The sequence below is a fragment of the Chiloscyllium punctatum genome, chromosome 2, assembly GCF_047496795.1.
Source record: "Chiloscyllium punctatum isolate Juve2018m chromosome 2, sChiPun1.3, whole genome shotgun sequence".
NCBI lineage: Eukaryota > Metazoa > Chordata > Chondrichthyes > Orectolobiformes > Hemiscylliidae > Chiloscyllium > Chiloscyllium punctatum.
The window spans coordinates 154331072-154349382 of record NC_092740.1 but is presented as its reverse complement, the minus strand read 5'-3'; the positions used below and the strand labels follow the sequence as shown (position 1 = coordinate 154349382).

At 39.9% G+C, this 18311-nt stretch overlaps 1 protein-coding gene across 1 annotated transcript in view; it reads left to right on the top strand.

Moving 5' to 3' along the window:
- The window catches only part of LOC140492560 (uncharacterized), a 35199-nt gene that overhangs the window by 6425 nt on the left and 10463 nt on the right, over nucleotides 1-18311 (top strand). The window contains exons 5-26 of the mRNA XM_072591518.1: nucleotides 576-944; nucleotides 2273-2401; nucleotides 2468-2581; nucleotides 3094-3213; nucleotides 3575-3700; nucleotides 3964-4135; nucleotides 4466-4690; nucleotides 5148-5266; nucleotides 5356-5495; nucleotides 6498-6639; nucleotides 7642-7776; nucleotides 8237-8359; nucleotides 9591-9962; nucleotides 10161-10280; nucleotides 11063-11182; nucleotides 13143-13262; nucleotides 13341-13466; nucleotides 14088-14259; nucleotides 15185-15409; nucleotides 15686-15804; nucleotides 15886-16025; nucleotides 16858-16999. Coding sequence (XP_072447619.1) covers nucleotides 576-944; nucleotides 2273-2401; nucleotides 2468-2581; nucleotides 3094-3213; nucleotides 3575-3700; nucleotides 3964-4135; nucleotides 4466-4690; nucleotides 5148-5266; nucleotides 5356-5495; nucleotides 6498-6639; nucleotides 7642-7776; nucleotides 8237-8359; nucleotides 9591-9962; nucleotides 10161-10280; nucleotides 11063-11182; nucleotides 13143-13262; nucleotides 13341-13466; nucleotides 14088-14259; nucleotides 15185-15409; nucleotides 15686-15804; nucleotides 15886-16025; nucleotides 16858-16999 — 3570 coding nt within the window. The remainder of the gene's footprint in view (nucleotides 1-575; nucleotides 945-2272; nucleotides 2402-2467; nucleotides 2582-3093; nucleotides 3214-3574; nucleotides 3701-3963; nucleotides 4136-4465; nucleotides 4691-5147; nucleotides 5267-5355; nucleotides 5496-6497; nucleotides 6640-7641; nucleotides 7777-8236; nucleotides 8360-9590; nucleotides 9963-10160; nucleotides 10281-11062; nucleotides 11183-13142; nucleotides 13263-13340; nucleotides 13467-14087; nucleotides 14260-15184; nucleotides 15410-15685; nucleotides 15805-15885; nucleotides 16026-16857; nucleotides 17000-18311) is intronic.

The window sequence follows — 18311 nt, the reverse complement described above, 5'->3', positions numbered from 1 at the left end:
TCAGATTTAAGCAAATAGCTTAAATTCCAAAACTCAACAATCACTTATCTGGCTGCTCTTCATTTGAGGTTGTTCTGTTATAACATTTGCCAAGACATTCACTAATGTGGCTGACTAACTGGAGAAGCTGATTCTACAGCAGGGTTTTAAAGCATGTAGTAGTTTACAGCCAACAACATCCATGTTATACACTTTCTAAAGTGCAGCTTTTCAGTCATAAGGTTGCACAAGAACACAGCCATTGCATTATAGAACTGACCATACTTTGTTTCTGACAGGCTTAAAGTTTGTAGTATCTTTTTAAAAATACTATTTGCTTATTAACAACTAAAGGAAGCTGGAACAGAATAAAGACAAAGCAACGTTTATTGATCTTGATAGCAGAATATTCCGTACTTCCCCACAATCACTTGATCCATCAGTAATTGAACTTTCAAAAATCAGACTGTTTTGCCCAGCAGGATGTGGATTAGATTCTGATATATAGAACACTACAAACTTGAACACTGGAGTAACTTAAACTTGGGATTAATACAACTCTCAAATGTTCTAAATGGTATGTTTTTTTTTTCCAGACACTTTGATTTGCAGTATACTCGAATTCACATGCTCCAGTGGTAGATGCATTTCTAAAACATTTATCTGCAATGGTGAAGATGACTGTGGTGATGGGAGTGATGAAAAAGGTTGTGCCCCATTTGTCTGTCACATCCATGAATTTCAGTGCAATAGCTCAGAATGTATCCCCCTGAATTGGGTATGTGACAACAATGCTGATTGTGCTGACCAATCTGATGAGGCTCCAGAGCGCTGTGGGTACACACTTGCCCCTGTGACCTGCTCTTCCAGTGAGTTCCTGTGCAAGTCTGGTGAATGCATCAATTATCGTTGGTATTGTGATGGTGATACTGACTGCAAAGATGGAAGTGATGAAGTGAATTGTCGTAAGTAGCCTGTCTTGTATGCTAGCTGAAAACGTGTTGCTGGAAAAGCTCAGCAGTCCAGGCAGCATCAAGGAGCAGGAGAATCAATGCCCTGGGCATGAGCCCTTCAGGAATGCTCCTGCTCCTTGGATGCTGCCTGACCTGATGTGCTTTTCCAGCAACATGTTTTCAGCTCTGATCTCTAGCATCACAGTCCTCTCTTTCTCCTGTCTTGTACGCTTGGCTTACTCAATCTTACAAAACTAGGCCAGGTTTCTAGAGGCACAAATTTCCCAAATCATCCCTCTGCTTTCTAAAAGGACAAAGTCTGCTGTCTCTTAGACTAGACTATGGACCCTAAACCCTTTTTTCCCTGCTGTAGCTTTTTCAAAGCTACACCTCTTCAAAGCAGTGGGTCTGCTCCACAGCCAATCATTGAAATATTACAGGACCACAAATGGCTAGTTATTTAATTCCAAGTAAATGCTAACTTGATACTAATGTTCTCTACCATTAAACAATGGAATGTCTGACTAGAAATGGTCTTCATACAGCAATAGCACAGGTGGTTCCAAATCTGGTATGTCTGCCTTTTTTTCTCTGACCTCTAAAATGATACTTGAATACATGACTTGTGGCCTTGCTAACTCTAAGATGCTTTGAGTCATAACACTAGAATAAGTTTTGGTTTCACACTTTTAAATCTGTCCTCTGGCAAAAGTGAAAAATTTCCTGTTTCAATATAGGTTACAAAGAGTCCCCTGCACTCCTCCTTCCTACCTCCACACCAACTACAGCCCAGGAAGGAATTGCTTTTTCAGCATTGGCTTCAAAGCCATCACACTCTCTCTTATGGTGTCTGAAATGATTAGTAACATCATACTCCTGGTCTTTCTTTTCATACTTGATTTTTGACACTTTATCAAGCAGAGATCCCTTTCTGTTCAAACAGCACCTCCTTGAGCACTATACCTAAATGAGTCTCATATGGATGTTCCTCAAGCATATTCTACTGATTTCATTGCAAATCTGTTTCTATGCTTAGAGCGTACAATCTCCAACTCAGACTTGCCATAAATAGACTCCAGGGATTAGCTTGTTCAAACTTTCAGATTTTGATTCTGCATATTAAATGCTGAATGTCCCCACAAGTTGTCTATGAACAGTACTTTCTAAAACTTAGTATGGAAGCTTCAAATTTTAATTCCAGTGGTTTTAGATGTAATCTATTCTAACCCAATGTTATTGGGGTCATCATGGCTGTAGTCAATATTCAGACTAGCAACATGTTTGGCCTCCTGTTTTTTTTAGTTTCATGGCATTTCTAATTAAGACTTTGTGTTCACCAGCTCCTCAAACATGTAGACCAGATTACTTCCAATGTAGTGATGGTGTTTGCATCCCTGAGAACAAGATCTGCAATAATTTTGCAGACTGCACTGATGCCAGTGATGAAGCCAACTGCAAGAAAGGTAGGTGTAGTTACATTAACAATTTAAACTAGTGTGAAATTCTACACTTATGCCCTATTTCTTTTTTAAAAGATTGCACTGGTCCCTCTGATTTTAAATGCCAAAGTGGAGAATGCATAGCTATAACCAAGGTGTGTGACCACAAATGGGACTGCAGAGATCGCAGTGATGAACCCTTCCAATGTGGTAAGTATCTCTTGAATTTTGTTCCTCAGTACAATGAGGGAGGCAATGGCCTTAACATTTGACTGTTGATCCAATGACATGTGGGATGAAGGCTTAAAATCAGCTACAGCAGATGATTAAATTTGAATTCATAAACCTTGGAATAAAGTTTGAATGACAATCATTCAATGGTAAATTGTTGGGTTTAAAACCCCACTTGGTTCACCCTTTCCCTTTTTTGGGGGGGGGGGGGGGGGGGAGAGAAAGAGAGTGTGGGGAAAGCAACTGCCATTCTTACCTGGTCTGGACTACAGGAGTCCAGACCCACAATGTGCTTTAGAAAGATGTGCCTTAGCCCATGCAGTCTGACTCAAAGGTAGGTGTAAAAACCATTCAAGGAGTAGCTTCACTGTCAGATTGACTATATACTTACAAAATTTAACCACTTTGGGAAATCCAGTCTAGCCCTACACAGACCTGTTCTGAAAAACTCTAGTATTGATCAGTTGAAATGTTCTGATCTCTCTCTGCAGGCCTGAATGAATGTTTGGCGAACAATGGAGACTGCTCTCACATTTGTAGGGACCTTCTTATAGGCTATGAATGTGACTGCCCTGCTGGCTTTAAGCTTGTTGATGAGAGAATTTGTGATGGTAAGTCCTTTCATTCTCATGAGATTCCCTGCAGTGTAGAACCAGGCCCTTTGACCCAAGTCCACACCAACCCTCCAGTCACCCAGACCCATTTTCCCCTATACTTTTGCATTTACTCCTGACTAAGGCACCTAACCTGCACTGCCCTGAACACTCTGGTTGACTTAGTGTGGCCAATTCGCCTAACCTGCACACCCATTTTGAGAACTCCTACAGACATGGAGAATGTATAAACTCCTGGCACAGTTGCCCAAGGCTAGAATCTAACCTGGGGCCCTAGCACTGAGGCAGTAGTGCTAAGCAGAGTGCTGTGCCCGTGGAAATTTAACTTTCAGTTTATTTAATAGCCATGTTTTTGCAGATGCTGATGAGTGTCAAAATCCTGGAGTCTGCAGCCAGATTTGCATTAACTTGAAGGGAAGCTACAAATGTGAATGTTATGAAAGATATCACATGGATCCTGCTACTGGAGTTTGCAAGGCCATTGGCAAGTATACATTAATTCCTATTCTTGTAAAAGATCTAAAAGCAATCTCTCTCATTCAGTGACTAATCTAGTATTACTGCAATAGACTTAAAATTTCCAGGAGGATACTTGCAGGGCTATAGTTTTTTTTCTAGAACCAGCACATTAGATTAATGGCCTTTTCTGGACTATAGTCAAATCAGCACCAGTTCAATTCTCATGCTTGAATGTGTCAAAATCCTAGCTTTAAGGTATTAACTCAATATTTTGCCTCTTATTTAAAGGCAAAGAGCCTTACTTGATCTTCACGAATCGTCATGACATTCGGAAATTGGGACTGCATCATCAAGAGTATAGCCAGGTGATTGTACAATTGAAAAATGCTGTGGCATTGGATGTTGATGTTGCAGAGCAGAGAATCTACTGGGCTGATCAGGGCCAGCAGGCAATTTTCAGGTAAAATCTCTCTTTGATTGTCTCATTATACAACTCCACTCCACAAAGTGGATATCTAATCCTTCAGATGTCCCCCACATCCTGACTTTAACTTGTTTTTAAAATGGCAAACTCCACTACCTGATGGAATGTGGTATCATGTATGAATAGAATTTTTTTTATCCATTTTTAGATGAAGTAGGCCACAAACCTGTTTAAAAATGATGTTGCTGGATACCACTCAGCAGCGGGCATCCATTTGATGCTAATGGCTTTACTGGTTTTGCGAACATTTTGGATGCAGAGGCAATTTATTAATCACCTGTTTTTTTGTTTTTTTTATTTAAACAGCATGTCCATGAATAGAGACAGAAGCAAAGCTCATCAGTCAGTCCTTACAAAAGATTTGGGCATTCCTGTGGGAATTGCTGTGGACTGGATTTACAAGCATATCTATTGGACTGACCGGGGTACAAAAACTATATCTGTGGCCACACTAGATGGATCCAGGAAAAGCGTTCTCTTTGACACCAACCTAACAGAACCAGCTTCTATAGCAGTTGATCCACTATCTGGGTACTTTTTTAATACTTGTCTCCAGTTTTATTTAGTGCCTACACTAACTCCCTTCCAGAGTTAATTCTCTCCCAGATATTTTCCAAGCTTGGCCAATTGTTTTACTGTAATCTCTAGTGCGATGAGTGGAAAAGTAATAAACCTCAGGTCAAATTTAAAGCTGGAAAAATGACCATTCACTAAAAATGAAACTAGAATACTTGAGGCCAAGCAAACCACTGCCTATTCCTGAAATATTTGACAAGTAGGCTAAATTTGGATTCTTTTAAATAGTCAATGGTCTTGGGTGACCAAACACTTTTTTAAAACTTGCAATGGCCATTGAAACATCAACTTAACAAGTGAGCCTTTTGCTTAAGCTGCATTCACTATTTCTAAACCTGCCTTTTTAAAGCGATCTAGTGTTGTCTAAACAGGTAATTTCAATATTTTAATGTTAAATGAATTTCTATTTAAGGTTTGTTTACTGGTCAGACTGGGGTGAGCCAGCCAAGATAGAAAAGGCAGGAATGAATGGTGCTGATCGACAAATCTTGGTTGACCAATGGATTCAATGGCCAAATGGCATTGTACTTGGTAAGCTGTCTGAAGTAGATCTTTAAAGCTTTTTGTCTGAGGTTTTTTAAAACAATATAATCTCTCTCCTTTCTTTCCTCCTCCCCAAGACCTTGTGAAACACTGCCTGTACTGGGTTGATGCAAAACTGCATACACTGTCCAGTATAGGCCTGAATGGGCAGGAAAGAAGACTAGTGCTTTTGTCGCCAGAATTCCTTTCCCATCCTCATGGTGTTGCAGTATTTGAGGTAAGGCAGGATTTGGCAATCGCAGTATACACACTGAATGCAAGTGCTATAGCAATTCCTAAGTTTCATGATTTGAACTCTTGGCATAATTAGGTGCCAGATGGATAATTTTTTTTTTTTTTTTGCAGCAAAACTATCCTGATTTTAAATTACCAGCTTGCAGCTCTGACTTTAATTATTTGTATCTTGCATTTCAAGAATGCAATAAGTCAACACTTTTTTTTTTGTTTTTGCCCTTATCTCTACCCTAAAACATTTAACCAATTTGAGCAAAATAGTATACCATGCTGGATGTCCTATTCCAACTCTTTCTACTCTTGGTCAAATGTTCTGACCTGAATCACTAAATGTTAACAATCCATGTTAAATACTAATGCTCCTTCCCTTTCAACAGTACTAAATAGAATATACTTGAACACTGGTGGTTTGAGACTAAAATTAGGCCTCTATACCAGGGAGGTAAGCCATGAACCAGGTGGTATTAAGTCAACTGGGGAGAACTTTCATTTTACAGTGCTTGCCTGATAACAGGACATTGTTAATGTAGAAAACAGCTCAAACACAAGTCTACAAAAGGGAAATTGACCACACATAAACTCTGTTCAAGTGTCATAGATTTCTAAGTTACATCTGTTTAAGTGAACTTTCCTCATCTGAATTTTTTTCTGGTACAAATGCCAGAGTAACATGAATTTGACCTCCACTTACACTGTGCACAGGAGCATCAACTTAAGTTTTGCATAAGCCTCCCAGTTACACACACCCTCTTTCTGGAACCCACTGAGGGCTGAAATGGTCACTCAATTTTCACTTTCACTGGATAAAGTTTCTGCCGCTGCCTTGCTCCTGCCTACAAAGTATTTATAGCACTATTCAATTTAGATTTGACTTTAAACAAATGAGCTGCAGTTGAGGTGGAGATTTCTCCACTTGAGTTGTGGAATCTACAAATCCTGGCATTGCTGTAACTGCTAACTTGCAATTACTGACTTATTCTTTCAGGATCGTGTTTTCTGGACTGATGAAGAAACTGAGGCAGTTTATGGTGCCAACAAGTTCACAGGAGCAGATGTTGAAACACTCCTTTATAACCTCCAGCAACCACAGGATATCTTGGTTTATCATGAATTACTTCAGTTACCTGGTAAGTTTGAGCCAGTGGATTACTTGGTTTTATCTTGTCTCAGTCCTTTGCTTCAGGTTGCTCAGCACAGTTTCTCAGGCATTGCCACAGTACAGTTCTAGTTAGCTTGTGCTAGGCTGCTACAGAATCTCTGGGGAAACTTGTGTTGAACTTCAAGTTCACCACTTTCAAACTAGTCTGAACTGGTCAAGTTTACTTTTCAGCTAACTTTCATGTGGTGCCTCCTTGACTAAAACTGACTCTTTAACTTCAACCAGTATGTTGGATAGGCAGCTCACTTCACCTGTTGCTGTTGGCATTCCTGTCTCTAATACAATGCCTGCACTGGCAATGTAACCTCCTAGGTGAGGCTGATCTGTTAATTGTTTGCATACATGGTTAGGCAAATGCATAATTTGATGCTAGCCCTCTGTCCTCCAGCCATTGTCATCTTCCCCTGTCTGAACTATTCCTTGGATCTAACTGCTCAGCGGCTTTTGATCCTACCTCATTCCTGATCCAATGGCCTTAAAGGCTGAAGTGTTTAGTTAACATCACTCCATTAACTTGATACCAACCTGGCAAAATCCTTGGTTCTGCCTGATATCTAATGTTACCTGTAACAGTGCTCTTCCTAGATACTATCATGCACCCACTCTGGGAACACTTTCCCCAAATGAATTATGTGGCATGTCATCTTTGCAGATAATGTGGAGACATTCACTCAGCATTTACTTAAGTGAAAAATCAGTCTGCTTTTTGTCCTGCCCCAGAATAAAGTTGCCTAACCAATAAAACATCTTTCACTATTGATTGTTGAATTAGTATAATTTGAAGGGCAAACGTCTCAACAAGCAAGTCCAGAATTGGTGAACCAAATGTGGTCTTTTTTCAGTAAACTGAATAAACTTCAGTCACACTAAGAGGTAAAAAGCAATTGTGCAAGAAGTTGAAACTTTTTTGTTTTTAACAAGCTTTTATCCAGAATATTTCCTAGTGACTGAGTGAGTCTGTGTCTTGCAGGCAAGAACTGGTGCAATGAGAGGAGCTGTGAATACATGTGTCTTCCCGCTCCCCAGAAGAATGAATTCTCTCCCAAATATACATGTGTGTGCCCATCTGGAATGAAACTGGAACATGGACAGAAATGTGGAACAGGTATCAAACCAGGGTTGGAGTTGAATGTAAAATGTCCAATAGCAAGTTTTGTGAAGACTTGTAGCTCAGTTGAAGTTCTGGATGTAGGTTTGCTCAGAGCTGAAAGGCTCACTTTTTCAGACATTCCATCATACCAGTAACAACTTCAGGTGGAGTCTCCAGACAAAGCCATCTGTGGCTCAAGCTTCAATGCAACAAGTGTAGGACCTCTACCACTCTATAAACTTTGCTATGTAATACAACAGTGAACGGCAAAACAATTCTAATCACTCCTGAGTATAGATCTGTTAAAACAATTGGCAACCTGTGCCTGAGCAATTAAAGGTGTAAAAATGAAGCTTTAGGAACTGATTCTCTTTCCACTTTTTTCATGTGGAGTCTCTGCATTTTTAGTCTTACCTTTTTTTAATACATGACCAATAGCTTAAATGTTTAATGTAGCTCTACTTTTCTTGCTCAGACTTTGCAGCCTGTGGTATCTATGAAATTCATTGTGGCCATGGATCTCATGAATGTATTCCCCTATCCTGGAAATGTGATGGTGAAAAAGACTGTCTGGATGGAGGTGACGAGGAGAACTGTGGTAAATTGTTTAGTTGTCTACAACTAATGAGAACTGAAGGTTGAGACTTCTATTTTTACAATTGAATAGTCAGATGTACAGCATGGAAACAGACCCTTCAGTCCAACCCATCCATGCCAACCAGATATTCCAATCTCTTCTTGCCTGTCCTATCTCCCTCCAAAACCTTCCTATTCATATACCCATCCAGAGGCCTTTTTTAAATGTTGCCTCCACCACTTCCTCTGGTAGCTCATTCCATGCATGTACCATCCTGTGTTTGGGGGGGAGGAAGAGAAGAAGTTGCCCCTTGGGTCCCTTTTTTTTTTAAAAAATATCTTTTTCCCCCTCACACTAAATTTATGCCCTCTAGCTCTGGGCTCCCTGACCCCCAGGGAAAAGACTCCTCCTTGTTTGTTTACCCTATCCATGCCCCTCATATTTTTGTAAACCTCTAAGGTCACCCCTCAGTCTCTGACCTTCTGGGGAAAACCACCCCAGACTGTTTAGCCTCTTCCCTCTAGCTCAATTCCTCCAACCTTGGCAACATCCCTGTAAATCTTGAGCCCTTTCAAGTTTCACACCTACCTTCCAATAGGAAGGAGACCAGAATTGTGCACAATATTCCAACCGTGGCCTAACCAATGTCCTGTACAGCTGCAATATGACCTCCCAACTCCTGTACTCAATACTCTGACCAATAAAGGAAAGCATACCAAACTCCTTCACTATCCTATCTACCTGCAATTGCACTTTTGAGGAACTATGAACCTGCACTCCAAGGTCTTTGTTCAGCAACATGGTCAGTTTATTATTAAACTTAAATCAATTACTACTGTACTAGTGTTCTAGCATTAACCACCACTTGTGCATTTGCAGTTAACTTGCAAAGTCCTCTAACGTTTCCTACACTTGAGTAAGCTTTGAGTCTAATGCTTCATCTGGCCTTACTCATTCCTCAACTATTGCTGTTATCATTTGAGAATTTTATCGAGCTCATTCTTGAGTCTTCTGTATGAAAACACTTGCTGCTCTAAGCTTAGATTATTTGGAGTGTAATGCTTGTTGCACATTTATACAGATATAAGATTCATTCTTAATAGCATTTGTATGAATTATTTTGAAGATCACAGTACAATATCTGGAGAGACTTTAATTTCTGTGCTGCTGGATTTGTAGCTAAAATGGCCAACAGATCTTTGGAGTTAATCTTCCCTGAAGCAAAACTATACTCAGATTTTCTTTTTTCCAGGCACCCTTACTTGTAGTGCACTAGAATTTACTTGCTCCAGTGGCAGATGTGTTTCCAGATCCTTCATCTGTAATGGTGAAGATGATTGTGGTGATGGGAGTGATGAGAGGAGCTGTCCCAAATCTAGATGTGGCCCACATGAATTTCAGTGCAACAGCTTGGAGTGCATCCCTTTAAGCTGGGTGTGTGATAATAATATTGACTGTACAGACAAGTCTGATGAATCTGCCAAACAATGTGGGCATACACCTGCACCCCCCTCACCCTGTTCCAGCCATGAGATTCCATGTAATTCCGGAGAATGCATCCACTCCCAGTGGTACTGTGATGGTGATGTGGATTGCAAGGATGGAAGTGATGAAAGAAATTGTCGTAAGTGGTACTGTTTAAATTCTTGCTCTTTTTAACTATTAGTCATCTAACTGATGGATAGTTAAACTTGATGAAAACAGGCTTCTCTGGTCAAAGGCTGACTTGGTATTTTATCCCAACCAAAAGCAACATCTATTACTCCATAGTGTTTAAATGTACGCAGTTAATCAGTGGTGTCTCCCTTTTTTTTTAAAAAAGCCCCTCACACTTGTCGACCAGATTACTTCCAATGTGGAGATGGCACTTGTATCCGTGAGAGTGCAAAATGTAATGGCTATAAGGATTGCAATGATGGAAGTGATGAAGTAAACTGCAATGGTAAGAATGAGCCTGATGTCACCCTCATAACCTTTTTTAATTTCCTTGCTGCCAAAATAAAGATGTGGAGGACAAACTGCTCTATCTTGGATTGTAACAATTTTTTTAAAATTCTGGTTTAGTCCTGAAATCTTGCCTAACAACAATGCACGTCACCAGATCATTGGCCTGCTGTGAACACCTTAGTCCACTTTTTTTGGCAACTCCAATACCTGGCCAGAGATTGGCTGGCTATGTTTGGTTAATTTCTCAAATGGAGAATTGGGTGGCTGAGGTTGAGTTTGCAGACTAAGTTGAAAAACTTTTTGACAGGGAAACTTTTTTAGTTGTGGGGATAAGTTTATTTGATAAGTTTTCTACCACTTCAATCTTAAAATTTGATCACAAATATAAATTCTCCCTGAAGAGAATAGGGAAAAATCATCAGGTATGATAGAGGCAGTGACTACTGATGTAGTCTCCCTTGGCACTAAGCTTGGTTGCTGATCTGGCTGAGCCAGTGACCATGGTACAAATATATCTCTACTTGAATGTAGAAGATCTAAAAAGGTTACAAACTCTTGGGTATGAGCAATGCACGAGTAGCTTATGAATTTAGTTTACTCATTTTGGTAACTGCTTAGACTAAAACTCAATGAATTTTTAGTAATCTGAAGGGTTATCTAATGCCACAGGCACCCTTTTTGTTTCCTTAACAAAACACTTTGGTATTTAGTACACTAATTACTAATCAAAATGTGCATGTATTGTAGTGTCAAGTGGCATTGGCTTTTTTCTTTCAGGTGCAGAATGTGTTGTGCCAACAGACTTCAAATGCCAAAGTGGTGAATGTATAAGCATTAACAAAGTATGTAACCACTGGCAAGATTGTAAGGATCGCAGTGATGAACCTCCTGAATGCAGTAAGTTGGGACTTGCATGCTACTTGGATGTACAGTCAGAAGCTAAATGTTCTGGCCCACCTTAGTTTACACTATCTGTTGGACTTGTGATGCTGGAGTTAAAGGCTACCTCTACAAAAAGGAAAATTAAAACTCAATGCGGTGCCTTCTCTGAAGTGAGAATACTTGCTTCCTGCATGGAATTGGGCCTAACTCATAAAATGAGGATTATGCAGGGATAATGAATCAGCAGGATCACTGGAGAAACTAGTCTGGATGCATCTGGAGAAAAGGATTATCTTGATTTTTTTTTAAAAAACACTAGGATATTTTAGATGGCATTTTTGCACTTCCTTTCTGGAAAGACTTTAAGGAAGTAGTGCAATTCTTAAATTTTTTTGAGGGCAATTTCATATACATGGCCACAGCCTGGCAAACATGTAATCCCACTCCCTTCTCCACAGCGCCCCCCCCCCCCTTACACTCCTGCTTAGTGGTGGGCAAGTTGTTGGAGGGAATCCTGAGACAGGATATGCATGCCTTTGGAAAGGCAAGGACTGATTTAGGGATAGTCAACATGGCTTTGTGTGTGGGAAATCACTTCTCAAACTTTTGAAGTAACAAAAAAGATTGAGGGCAGAGCAGTAAATGTGATCAATATGGACTTCAGTAAGGCATTTGACAAGGTTTCCCCATGGGCGACTGATTTGATTAGCAAGGTTAGGTCTCTTGGATTACAGGAAAACTAACTATTTTGGATACAGAACTGGCTCAAAGGTGGAGGGTTGTTTTTCAGACTGGAGGCATGTGACCTGTGGAGTGCCACAAGCATCGGTGCTGGGTCCTCTAATTGTCATAATTGACTTAGATGTGAGCATAAGACTTATTAAGTTTGCAGATGACACAAATTGGAGGTGTAGTGGACAGCAAAGAGGGTTACCTCCGATTACAACTGGATCTTGACCAGATGGGCCAATGGGCTGAAGTGGCAGATGAAGTTTAATTTCAGATAAATGCGAGGTGCTGCATTTTGGGAAAGCAAATCTTAGCAGGACTTGGACACATAATGGTAAGGTCCTAGGGAGTGTTGCTGAACAAAGACCATGGAGTGCAGGTTCATAGCTCCTTGGAAGTGGAGTCACAGGTAGATAGGATAGTGAAGGCATTGGTATGCATTTTTTTTTGGTTGGTCAGTATTGAATACAGGAGTTGGGAGGTCATGTTGCAGCCATACAGGACACTGGTTAGGCCACTGTTGGAATATTGTGCAATTCTGGTCTCTTGGCAAGATGTTGTGACCCTCAAGGGTTCAAACTATTTAAGAGGATGTTGCCAAGGTTGGAGGACTTGAGCTACAAGGAGAGGCTGAACAGGCTGGGGCTATTTTCCCTGGAGCATTTTGAGGCTGAGGAGACTTTTTAGAGGCTTATAAAATTTGAGGGGCATTGGTAGGATAAATAGACAAACTTTCTCTTCCCTGGGGTCAGTCCAGAACTAGAGGGCATAGGTTTGGGGTGAAGGGAAGGATGAGACCGAAGGGGCAACTTTTTCAGTGATTCATGTATGGAATGAGCTGCCAGAGGATGTGGTGCAGGCTTTTACAACTGCAACATGTAAAAGGTATCTGGGTATATGAATAGGAAGGGTTTGGAGGTATACAGGCCAGGTGCTGGCAGGTGGGACTAGATTGGGTTGGGATATCTGGTTAGCATGGATGGGTTGGACCGAAGGGTGTTTCCATACTGTACATTGAAGTGACAGCTAGTTTGTGGTTTTTTATTTCATGCTTGTTTCCAAACATGAATACTTAATAGCTATAGGCAAACATGTTACAAAGGGCCATGACTAAATGGCTTCACTAATTCTGCTCTTTGCACATTCTAATATAATGTGCATTTTATGCACATGATATCCCAGTCATCACTAACTCTGGACTTAATGTCACCTAATAGTTCTAAACATCTGTTCTAACTCTTAACAGATCAGAATGAATGTCAGGTGAACAATGGTGGCTGTATGCATACCTGTCAGGATCTTGCCATTGGTTACCAATGTGGATGTGCTCCTGGCTTTGAGCTGTTTGATGACAAAAACTGCAGAGGTGAACTTTTTGTCTCTAGTTTGACTTTTTTTCCCCCTTTTTAAGAGCTTTGGAACTAAAAAATTTAACTTTCCACAGATATTGATGAATGTCAAAATCCTGGGACCTGCAGCCAAATTTGTACTAATACCATAGGGAGCTATGAATGTGCATGTCACAAAGAATATCATATGGATCCAGTGAATGGCCTTTGCAAGGCAATGGGTAAGTGGCAGCAACCTTCAGTCCTGTTAAACTTTTTTCTTCTCATGTAAGGAGAGAGCTAAGCTTTAATGAGGTTAGAAATCTGCAGTTTATACTGCAACTTGTAACCACTTTCCACAGGTTTCCACTTGATCCATGAAGTTGTCTCCATTTTTGACTTTCAAACACTTCTTTTTTTTTTTCAAATATATTAAACAGAAGGTTTAAAGCCTCTTAAAGTATAATTGTCTTGCAGTTACACCACATTTGTACTGTAACCACTTCACTGCACTTCAATCAAAGCAGTGGCATTAGTATCCACTTTGGCACAATTTCTGCAGTAAAATATTGAAAACAAAGGGATTTGGGAAGAGTTGACCTGAACACTTGCTAGAAATCTTTGCATATATCCCAGGGACTTTGCCTAACTTATCACCATGATCTAATTTGATTTTTAAGGCTTTGAATTTGAGCCAAAAGTTATCCAGTAACTCTGCAGCATAATTAAAGCCTGTCTACTGGCTGAGCAGACTCTTCACAGCACTGCCCCCAGAATGTGCAGCACAATTCCCCTGAACAATAGGGCTAAGGGAAACACTTTTTTTTTCACTTAGTTTTGTTTTCTATTCCTCCTGAAAATAGGAAAAGAGCCTTACTTAGTCTTTACCAATCGTCATGATATCAGGAAAATGGGATTGCGCCAAATGGAATACACCCAAGTGGCCTGGAAGCTGAGAAATGCTGTAGCACTTGATGCCGATGTTACAACACACAAGATCTTCTGGGCTGATCTGGGACAGCAAGCAATATTTAGGTATGCCTTTTAAACCAATCTGTAACAAATGTTTCATGACACTAGTTAAGGTAGTCACAGCATACAGGGTTGAGCTTCAACTTGCTTTGAATCTGATTCATTCACTGCCATTGTGCAGCTCTAGGCAGGCTTTTAGGCACCCCTAAGTTTTCTGTACTCCTAGATTAACCCTCAGGCTAACCTGCTTGATGGGCACAATGGTTCTTAATATCTACTTTATAACAATTACCTTCCATTGTCATCACAATGCAGGATAGTGAGGACTGCAGATGCCAGTAAGTCAATGGATGCAGTGCCAAGTTGGAAAAGCGCAGCAGGAGTTGGCTCTGAAGGGTGCTGATCTGAAACATCTCCTGGCCTCCTGACCTGCTGTGGTTTTTATCTAGCTCATACTTTACTGACTCATGTAATGCAGACTTGTATCAAATTACAATGACTGACTGGTATTAACATGCCAGACCATACAGTTAACTAACAAATTGCAATAAATATTAAACCGATTTTAAGGGTTCATCTCCATCTTTGGCTCATGGTTGCTGCAGTTATCACTAAGCATGATCACTCATGATGTCAAATTTTTTTATGCTTGAAGCAGCTTGCATTGCAAGATTTTTTTCTGCCAACTTGATAGGTTTCTGGTTTACAATACATACACTGTTGCCTAGTAAGGTAATGAAACATCTGGAAACTAACCTTTTCAGCTCAGCAAGCAAACCTACCTTCCAAACCTCCACAAATCTTAACTCTGGTCACAAGAGTATAGGGTTTGAGCTAACTTAATTTTATAGACAACTAAATTTCCAACATCCTACAGCTGTAGGAAGTTTTAAAACTTGAGCATCTAATGCTTGGCTTCTGCAGATGAATCAGTAGCACTTCTATTTTAAACATTGTAATCTGAAGACATTACTGATTTTTCTCCTAGTGTCTCCATGGATAAACATGAACATTTAATGAATAAATCCATCATTGTCAAAGATCTTGGGGTACCTGTGGGAATTGCTGTAGACTGGATCTACCAACACATCTATTGGATTGATTGTGGTACTAAAACCATAACTGTTGCTAACTATGATGGAAGAAAAAGGAAAGTCCTTTTTGATACTGGCTTGATGGAACCAGCTTCAATTGTTACCAATCCACTATCTGGGTATGAAATGTTTACTTGTTGCACATTTTAGTGGCTCTTGCACAAGAAGCAAGCAGACTAAGTTTTTTTTTTTCTCTGATCTACTTTACTTAGGGTCTTAGTCTAAGAATGTCATTGTATATCAAACTTGGAATTTACAAATTTAAGATTTTAAACTCAAATGTCATCTAAAGACTGATCAATCCTCCAGTTGTCATCTTTAACAAAAGTTCTGAGCATAAGATTTGACTAAACATGCATCAAATAGTGTTTAATACTTATGACCCTGTGTTCTAGTTACCTTTACTGGTCAGATTGGGGTGAGCCAGCCAAGATTGAGAAAGCAGGAATGAATGGTAATGACCGTGGTCTTCTAGTGACTAAAGATATTCAATGGCCTCATGGCATTGCTCTTGGTAAGAAGTAGACTCCATGTTTTTGATTTTGACCTTAAACTAGAAGGTGCTGTCATCTAACAAATCCTTCCTTGTTCATAGATCTTGTGAAAAGCCGTCTCTATTGGGTTGACTTGAAACAACATAGTCTATCAAGCATAGACTTAAATGGCCAAGACAGAAGAACTATACTGCAGTCAAGTGAATTTCTCCCTCGCCCTCTTGGCATTGCCATATTTGAGGCAAGTTGGCTTTGTCATGTTCAGCAGTACTAGCAGCATACTTTGGTTGTAAACCATCAATGGTTCAGGCAGCATCTCAGGAGAGCAAGCTAATGTTTAAGTCCAGATGACTCCAGAGCTTGACAGCTACTTCTGGTTACAGTACTTGATGATCTTTCCTTGTCATCTGCTTTCCTAGTTCTGCTTTCATGCAGAACAATCTCTAGACTAAAACCACTCCACTATGTGAGTTTACATCTGTCTTTTGACACAAAGCTGTTTTGAAAGTATTTATATTTATGCCTTTTTTAAAGGCATAAGCTTGCATTCATCAGCCCTCATTTTAGAACATGGAATCTATTATACCTATCTATCATCAATTGTTCTGATAAAATAGCTTATCTTTTCTGCATTGGTAATTTCCATTTTAAGTGCTCTTTTTTTCACAAGTGGACTTCTCTGATGCACTATACACTAGCCTACTAGTCCTTAGACTTTACAGGACAAACTTTCCATTTAATGTGCTCTTTTGGTTTAAAGTAGTACCAAAATAGAGTATGGCTTTACCTTGCCTTCACTGACCAAAGTGATCAAGAGCAAATGAACCTTGACTTGCGCTTTCCAAATGAAGTGTGGTGTTAGTGTTTTGTTTGCTCAATGTAATAGTGGTTCAGAAATTCAGTCATCCTTTATCATCCAAGTTAACTTGTTTGGGTCTGCATTCAGTGACGGTTAATTTTCATTTTTCAACAAATGTTGTGCAACACCTTATGCCCAATCACTTTCAACAAGTAACTCCAGAAGTAGCTTACATAACTTGTCTGATTTTTGGACAAATCTTTTTTGTTTATAGGATAATGTCTTCTGGGTTGATGGAGAACAGAAAGCTCTGTATGGAACAAATAAATTTACAGGCTCCGATATCAGGCTTTTAGCTGCCAACTTGACAGAACCTTCAGATGTCATTGTTTATCACAGGCTGACTCAGCCAGCAGGTGAGGAATCCAGTAGTGGCTGGCCATTCTGTTAAATTACTTTAAATCTGTCTGTTCAAAATGGTTGTCACAAATCAGTAAGAAATGTCGTCATTTTGAGGCTTAGTTGGTCTGCACTAAACTTGATTCTACAAACTGCAATATTTCTCACTTGGGCTTTTCCAACTGGCTGCTTTCATCTAGCCCACTGTGCTGAATGTGACAAACTCATTCCTCTGCCTGCCCATAGTCAATACCTCCTCATTTCCTCCTTCCATTTTTCAGAAGGACATTAAAGTAAATTTTATTAAGAGAATGGTCAGGATTTGACCTGAAATAGCAGCACTTCAGTATTGACTAAGTTTTTGGGTAGAGTATAAGCTGTTCTACAGCATTGTAATCCCTGGTGAAACTAATTTCATTAGTATGAACTTGGCCACTTTAAAAATTCTGTACTTGAGCTTCCTGGAAAAAGCCTTTTCACAGGTGCATTCTAGGGATAAGATCTCTACTGTCCTGGCCCAGAGCTACTGCCTGAGATCAGGGAGAAGGATTCTAACCACACCTCTTTTGGGTTTTGCTTTCTATAAACCTAACTTGTGATTTCCTGGCTCTGGGCTCATGGTGGTCTTTACAAAAACTGTAACACCTTGTGATTCAGGACCTCCAGTCCAAATGTGCAAATTTTGCAACATTAACTCTTCAATTTCTGAAATTTTGGCCCATTTGCTACAACTAATCATACATCCACCACTCAACAGCTGTGGACTTAATTTTTCCTTGTTTTAGACTTTAACCAGTAGCACATGTAATTAACTTGATGTCAGCTTGTTCAAACTCTGCCTGCATACAAACTCATCCCTAACACCCAGAGCTCCATTCCCTAACCATTGTGTGGTCAGTTGAAGTCAGTGTTATCCAAAGGATAGAACTTCAAAAACCTAGAGGATCTCCGATCTAATGAGACCTGATGGTTTAATCTGAAGGTCACATGCCTCCAGGCAAAGGAAGACTGAGTCCTTCATAACTTCCAACATGGAAGTTAAAGTAAGCTGTTAACTTGTGATTCTAACTGTCCTCTTCCCAATGAAGTGAGTCAGTAATTTAACAATCCTTGTTGGAATATTGTATGAATACTTAAACTTAGTCTCTGAAATCTCTGGCCCCAGTTGGCATTCAGCTTCCTGATTTGACTAGGCAATTACCTAAATTTCAACTTCCAGGCCAATTCCTTAAGTCCTGACCCTTTCATCTGCACTGTAAACTGTATCTTCTCTCCATGCAAGCCTTTGAATCTTTTCTGGGGTGTCTCCATGTGTAAATTCTGATCTAC